This window comes from Morone saxatilis, unplaced genomic scaffold, assembly GCF_004916995.1.
Source record: "Morone saxatilis isolate NCDOM2014 unplaced genomic scaffold, NCSU_SB_2.0 Contig16, whole genome shotgun sequence".
NCBI classification, from domain to species: domain Eukaryota; kingdom Metazoa; phylum Chordata; class Actinopteri; family Moronidae; genus Morone; species Morone saxatilis.
The window spans coordinates 14,126,742-14,135,001 of NW_023339718.1; the positions used below are offsets into that span (position 1 = coordinate 14,126,742).

The following is an 8,260-nucleotide window of genomic DNA, read 5'->3' on the forward strand; positions in this document are numbered from 1 at the left end:
GATCCACTGTTAATATAATAAATAGTGATTGGTGCAGATTTCAACCATTATAGGATTAGTTCCATCACCAAATCACCTGGTAGTATTGTTTAAAGGCAAGTATTGTTGCTATCACAAAATGTAAAAGAAGATCGTCACTGACACTCACTTTGGAAAAAAATTACGAAAGTGTTGCTAACTGTATGTTCATCTCTGCTGTGCCTGTGTGCGCACGTGTGTGTGTGTGTTGCAACTCACCTGCTGATTTTGACCCAGTCAGGTGGAACAGCGGACGACAGTGAGTTCTTCACCTCAATCAGAAACTGAGGGCAGAGGAGGAAGACTTTGATAAATAAGACGGGAGCAGACGGACAAAAGAATGTGTCACTTTTGATTAAAACTGACACAAAAACACACACACACAGACATCAGATCATCACTGTGACTCAGTCTTCCATCCAAATCAGGCCATTAATCTCCTCCCACCTGTCTTTCACTCAGCCTCAAACACATACAGAGACGGTACCTCCTGTCCAGAGACGGCAGTGTAGTCGAGCGCCGGGGCCTTCAGCGTCAGTCGGACTTCTTTGCGGTGGTCTTGAATCTCATTGACGACAGTCTGGATCTGCTCCCTCCTTTCCTGCAGCACCGGGAAGCCGGACAGATCTGAGAACAGCTCTGTCTTATTTCCCGACCTCCACAAACACACAAAAACACAGTCAAAATGTGACAGCCTCTGGTAACATATGACAGCACACATACAGGACAGTTTCTGAGGCTACATAGGCTAAATAAATAAAATAAATTCCTGTGTCACTAGAAAGTCCTTCTCTGTGGAGCTCCATGTCAACTGCTCATTATGAGGTCAGCAGGCATGTAGCAGTACTTACAGTACGGCCTTGTATGTTTTATTTTTAGGCCTAATTTCTTCGTAGTGTGGTGTATTTTTCTGATTTTAACATAAACATTGACATGAACGTGGACGCCAGATGTGAACTTGCTAGTTTGTTAACTTATTTCTGACCATGTGTGTTTAGCAATCAAACTGAGATAAATTTGCATTGATATGAATGAAATGCAGCTGTAGACGAGTCAGAAGAGTCAAAGAGACAACAATTTCTCAATCAACAGAGATTTATACATTTTACATTTGAAATCAAGGTATTCAAATGTAAATATTGAAACAGTAGAAAATTACGTGCAAGTCCTGACAAATGCAGCTGCAATTTATTTATTATATTTTCATAATTTTGAGATACTATCATACAACACAGTGTACAGGCAAGTTAATTAGCAAGACAATCTTCCCCAAAACGAACTGTATTATTCTAAACCCCCAGTTATTGCTGGAAAAAGAAATGTTGATAAATTGAACAACAGAACCTTAATCAACAACAGTTTGGGGAAATTAGTAAACATTTTAAGTCCTGTATGAAGCAAAAATGTTAAGATTTGCTGCTTCATTGCAAACAGGAACTCTGGGGTTTAGACTGTTGGCGGCCTTAAGCTATGAGCATTTCATTATTTTCTGACATTTCATAGACGACACAATTCATCAGTTAATTAAAAAAAAAAAAAAACTATAGATTAATCCATAATAAAAGTAATATTTAGTTGCAGCCCTGCACTGCAGACTAGGGTGAGTGCATCAACAAGCAATTTAATACTGAAATACTGACCTGATTGACCATATTCTTTTGTAATGAATAGTAAAAATAATCTTGTGTCTTGAGTTGAGAATCTTGAGTTGTGTGTCAGTCGCCCATAAAGCTTTGTTCAAAAGGAGTATGAAATCTACTTAATATTAAATCAGTATTCACTACTTCGTGTAGAAAAAATTCTTCCCTGAATCAACACACTACCTCCTTTTCGTGCTGCTGGATACTCACTTGGCAGCCTTTTCATTGAGCACCTTGAGGAAGCTGTGGGCCGGAGCCAGCAGGTCAGGAGTGTCCAGCGAGAGGTCTCGGAGCAGTGATGAGCTGATCTGTAACTGGATAGCTGGGAGCAAGGCCTGCAGTTCAAGCCCCAGACGAGAAAGACTGCTACTAATGAGGTAAAACTCCTGCGTGGAAGACTGGAAGACATACACAAAGATGTGCATAATAATTGATGAACCGTAGGTGGTTGATTCTTTTCATATAGTTTATCTCAGAGACTGATCAGAAAGTAATGGCCATTTATGAACCAGAAATAATAAGAAAAACATTTATTCTACAACAAAATGTGAATTATGTTCTCTGTATTCCAATGTGTGTTGTGTGTCCGTCGTCGGTCGTCGTGCTGTGTGGTGCTTGTGCATGTGTGGTTACTGGGGGATTCTGTAAACCAGCTAGATTGGATCACTAAATCTCATCTGCACTGGTTACGACAGCCAGGCTTAAAAGCACCATGTATTACAGCCAACGCTCTGACACGAGAGACACCACCATTATCAAAAGCACAAATTGCAAGTCTTCACAATATGGCAGCAAGGAAATAAAACATCACAGCTGCTTTACAGCATCACATATGAGGGAAAATATCATCAAAATGCCGATATAAGACTTATTCAGAACTTCAGTTATTGATATGTTTCTATGAAGGTACTCCGGCTCAGTTAATCTATTTTATTTTGTGTAAAAGCTCTCTGGTAATTGCTCACGATCCACAATGTAAGAAACATAGCTGTCTGTAATCGAATACTAAACCAGCTACTGTTGTACATTTCCTCATGATCACTGCGGCAGCTTTAAAAATAGAACTGGTGATCATTGAAATTAATGATTAATCAATGCTCTGCATGGAAACACCTCTGAAGAGAGACGATATTGTCGATTATATTGACTTCATATTGCCATTTGTGATGTCATAGTATGGTAGCAAGTCATGAATGGTTAATGAAAGTCACGGTGACAATGGTTTATGGTATCAATCACGTGCTGAAGCCTTAATGGTCCCCCATGTCAGCTGCCCCCATGATGCTCTTTTATGAACCCAAATAGAAAGTGACTGGAGACCATAAGCATGCCCTCCCTCCCATTATGTCAATGGAGCCATAGAGACACAGGCCATTACACACAGGCCCATTTATCTACAGATGGGCAAAATGACAATTAAGGCCCTCTGGTGTGTGTCTCGTGTGTAGTGGTGTGTGTGCCTTTGCTGGTGTGTGGTGTGTGGTGTGTGTGTGGTGTGTGTGGTGTGTGTGGTGTGTGTGTGTGTGTCGTGTCGTGTGTGTGTGTGGGTGGATGTGTATGTGTATGTGTATGTGTGTGTGTGTGTGTGTTTGACATTTGATCATTTTTTTCTTTTAACAATATATGAAGAAGTCAGGAAGTTGAACATGAAACAAGACATCAGGCTCAGACCAGAGTGCCTCTCTCATCTCTGTACAACACACACGCGCACACACACGTAGGATGAAGCCTTCTGACATTTCAAAAATGAGTCCGATGGGAAATGAGATTGTGTCAGACAATCAGGTAAGTGCCACTGAGGTGACTGCTCCCTTTTGTTAATCAAGAAGCACGCCATAAAAAAAGAGACAGAGAGGGGGAGAAAAGGGGGTGAGAGAAACAGAGAGAGAGGAAATTGTCTTGGTTTTCATTTTTATGCAAAACAGCAAGGACAGGAGGATTTTTGCAGTTTGGACCATTTATTACTGTTTTTAACTGCGTCACTACGCCCACAGAGTGAAATGTTATGATAACTGACAGAAAACTCAACAATAATAACACCATGGTTGTTAAAAAAAGATATTATCCTAGCGTCCAGAGACGTATGCATCTATGTGTGTCCCATTTTACTTTTCTTTTTTTTTTTTTTACCTTTTTGTGGTATATGCTGCAGATGCCTCTCTCCAGGTCAGGCAAATGTGACAGCAGAGATATGATGGAATTTAAAGTGAGAGAGTCTGACTCCAGGATCTCCTGCACAGCATCCTGTCTCTCTGAGATAGACCTGTGGGTTCATGGAAAAAGATGAAAGAAGGAAGTGAAATTAAAGCAAATCTTCAATCCCAGTCATCAGCAAAGGAAATGTATCACCTGGAGAGCTGTATTGCCCTTGATTGAAAGCTTTTTTCCAGAGAGATGCTTTGAAGTGAGAACAAATAACTGCTGAATTGCCACTAATTAGCTTCTTCATAAATTCTGTGATGTGCTGAGGTTTGACAGTAGCCTGAAAAACTTAATCGACCATCTATGAAAGAAGTGTTTCTGGTGATGGATTAGGAAAAAAATAGCTAAAAAACATTTGAGTACTTTTCACAATGTGGCTGCCTGAAACATGAAAGTTTAGAGTATAAAGTCTTTAAAACCTGTACAAATGCATTCTATTGAAGACACAAAGAGTACACATTTATTCTGAGAGTTTAAACATCTGGAAAGAATAGTCTGGAAAAACAGCAGATAAAGACAAGCTTAGTTATGTAATAAAAATGGACAATGTTTGTGTCATGTGCTGCTGCACTGTGTATCTTGGAATTAATGTGCCTGGGTGTAATCTGGGTTTTATTGATGTTGAAATTCTGTAGAGGAGCTATCTGTATAATCTGAGAGCAAAGCCAAATACACAGCTATAATCCCTGCACAGTGGGAGAGAGAGGGTCACACACACACACACACACACACACACACACACACACAATCAATATATGGATAATAAAATTACACTGCAGAGAAGAGAACAGGAATAGTACTGCAATATTAAAACTGAGAGGTTGTTTGTAGCAGAAGTGCTGTGAGTCAGTTTCAGCATTTTTATGTAAAGAGGTCGCCTCCAGAACACTTTTTATGCGTTTTCAGAGAGGAACAACTGCTCTGCTGGGTGAAAAATAAGTTCACATTGCGGGATCCTTACGTCCTCTCTAACAACACTGACTTATTTGTGTGACATTGGAAGGTTTCTTTCAAAATACAAATTCAAGCATCAAAAAAAGAAAATGGGAACTGTACATTGTATTTGTGACAGTGATATGTCCTCTAAATCTCATTTATGCAAGCAGACTCTAATCCACTACTTTATTCCTCAAAACTGCAATGCTTTAAATGTCACTTAATTATAAGTATATTAAAATAATAGTGCCTTCATTGATCATTTCTCATCCTGACATGGTTTTTAATCATTAATAATTATAACATTGTGGTCATTGTGCTTTCTGTCCCACTGAGACAAGAAAGTGAATGTAAAGCGGGCAGCTCCTGTAAAGTGAGACCTAATTTGGGTTAAGTTAACTGAGGTAGTGCTTTCTCTCCAGCTGTGTATAAATCCAGTATCCAATTTGTAAATCGCATTAACGTCAACATCCAAGTCTAAGTTATGACTGGGAAATATTAATATAGTCTGTTGTTCCAGGTAATTAAACCCAAATTTAATGAATATAATGTTGAATTGTCAATGCACAGTGTTTCTAATGCTTACACAACCGTCCTGAGTTTTCCCGTGAATGCTTGCAACACTGGAATCTTTCCCTTTTCTTGCAGTCATACCATATGGCACAATAAGCACTGACTGAGAGGCTTAATTCAGGGCAAGAAAGAGCCCTCATCATGGTTCTGTGATCCAGATAGCCTCACGAAGAAAATAAACTCCTGGTGTTCAGATGTATTTTGTGGCACTGTGAAACTGAATGATGAGATTAGAGAAAGAAGGTGGATCATTACGGTTCAGCACTGACAGTCAAGCTTCATCAGAGGTCCTGTACTCACTGTGGGTCTGTGAGGGGCTGGCTCACCCACTTCCTCATCAGTCTCCGCCCAAACGGAGTGCGAGTGTGGTCCAACACCCACAGCAGACTGCCCTTCACACCACCATCTGTCTGTCATCGAAAGAACACACAAACACAGCTTACACACGCGCATCATTCGGATGAGACAAATTTCAGGAAGAGAAAAACATTATGATGATTATGAGGTGATGGAAGCCACAAGCAGTCAGGTGAGGAGGCTTGAACTGAGCCTGAACTCCATGTGTGACACACATGCCACGGCAGCGGAGTCGTGCTGAACTTTTGAGCCATCACCCACGCAAGCCTAACTAGTCACTGAACATTTTCTTCTGATCTGAGGAACGACAATTTAACTCACCCATTAAATGTTTACAGTCCCCTGTGCAGCCATGGCTGTAAACCGATTCCACAAAATGTAGAGGAAGACTGTGAACAGTCTGGACTTTTATAAAAAAAGGTATTAGGACTGGAAGTTGTCTATCTACCTGGTACGTTGTGTGACATTTCTAGCTGGCTGGCTGTCAATACTGTTATGTGGTGAAAGCTTGCCAAAAATGGAAAACTCAAGTAAAGCAGGTCAGTCTGTCTACACCCCAAGCTTTTTTTTTTCTTTTTTTTAAACTGAGGTGAATGTAACAAACATGTTCAAGCTTTTTAACTATCACTGACATGCACCTCTGTTCAGCAGTCTCCCTCGACCTTGCTCTTGGTCTTAAGTCAGACATTAGACACAAAAATGAGGATTGAGAATTAACTTAATTTGAGAATTCACTTAAACAGCTCAATATTTTTGTAAAAACAAATCTATCAAAGGACAATCAAATGAAATAGAGCTTGTGGTGATGAACCTACAGAAAATTATCCCCTGAACCTGCAGCCCCCCTTGGCTTTATGGAGCTTTATAGAGAGATTCAGCTCATTGTTTAGCTATCCGGCCCACAGCTTTACTGTTTTGGTTCATTCTCGCTGCTCTCAGAGCATCGTTTTTGGCCACAACAGGCAGCTCGTTTCAGCCAAAAGCTCTAAAATCCCACTGTACTCTACTGCTCAGAATCAAACAACAGACAACACACACAGTTAGCAACTAGCAGAGCTTAACTTAACTTCTTCAACTACTTGACTTGAAAGCACAGACATTCACCCGTAAAATAAACAGGGGTCTACTTCGCTTCACACACTTGAGCCTTGCTTTGACTTGAGGATAAAAAGACTCAACAGTTCTGATTCTAGCCAAAGTAATTAAAGAAATCTGAGTTTTCTTCACCAGGCCAAAGACAAAGTGCAGATGTTTCTGTTTAGCAATAAGTATACACAGGAGAATGGTGTAGTATGGCGCAGTGTAAACCATTTATCATCCAGACACACCTCACACCTTCATTATGCTTGATCAGTTTCCATGACTGCAAGCTGAGATATGCTTTTACCTGATTGTTGAGAATTTCCAGGTTCCTGAGGGTGGCGGCACTGAGGATCATACCCTCTGACGCACAGGACAGACGGCGGAACGAGCTGCATGGAGCACAAAATCATATTCAAATTCAGCTGCAGGATCAAATTTCCTTCACCTCAAATCACAGACACGACAGAAAACTGTTCTCCCTGTCTGGCTAGTAAATGTTGTACAAGGTGTTGTACATTTTAAAATAAGTTGTAAAATACATTGTGGTATATTCCTGCAATGCATAAAATCCCACATTATCCCAGGAGAATTTCAATGAGCCTTGAGAACACTGGATAATTATGCTCACAGCTTGTGTTGCTAAGTGTGTGTATATTTGTTTGCATGTACCTTTCACTCCTAAGAACTCTTTCTAAGTTGAATTCTTGGAGGTATTGGATGAGCGGCCCCAGACAGCAGATCACTGGGCTCTCCAAGGATGCCACACTCGACAGAGAGCGAGAGCCTGGAGGACACAGACACACAAAACATGCTACATTTTCACACATAAAACACACCTGCGGCTCACAGGCCCACTGCTCAGACACCTGCAGTGCTTTACAGCTGAAGGGCTGTTGTGGTCTCAATGACAGTATATGAGTAACTGGCACAAACAAACACACCTTTCTCCTGGGTGTGGCAGTAGAACTCGGTGACTGTGCTCATCGCAGAGGCGAAGTCAAACAGAGCGCTGTCCCTCTTTTCAACTCTCACTCGGTCATCAGCCTGAGCACTGGAGGGGAACAACATGACAGCATTGATTCAAGAGGTCAGTGGTGCTAGTGACTGTACAGACAGAAGGAAACACAACATCCGATATCTGACCATCTTCCTGTCTGTGAGACACAGCAGCACTGCATGTTCCAGACGTCCTTTAGTTCAGTTAGACTCTAATGATACACACACACACACACAAAAAAATATACACAGTTTCCCTGCAGCCCTCTGTTGTGCCATCGCATCTCCCTATTGCTCCATTCACTCTCTCAGCATTGGTGCTTTCAAGGGCTCAGTTGCTTTGTTCGCTCTGTTGTTGCCAGGGAAACCAAGGTAAACACGTGGCTGTGGACGCAGTACTGGAGCATTTTCTTTCTTCCGTTTCCTACTGTAATGCTTATACACACACACACACA

The 8,260-nt window shown here is 41.1% G+C and overlaps 1 protein-coding gene across 1 annotated transcript in view; it reads right to left on the minus strand.

Moving 5' to 3' along the window:
* msh3 (mutS homolog 3 (E. coli)) overlaps nt 1-8,260 on the minus strand; it is a 37,754-nt gene that overhangs the window by 24,302 nt on the left and 5,192 nt on the right. The window contains 8 exon segments of the mRNA XM_035658253.1: nt 238-302; nt 506-674; nt 1,869-2,056; nt 3,789-3,921; nt 5,670-5,779; nt 7,114-7,198; nt 7,479-7,593; nt 7,751-7,860. Of these exon segments, the coding sequence (XP_035514146.1) occupies nt 238-302; nt 506-674; nt 1,869-2,056; nt 3,789-3,921; nt 5,670-5,779; nt 7,114-7,198; nt 7,479-7,593; nt 7,751-7,860 (975 nt within the window).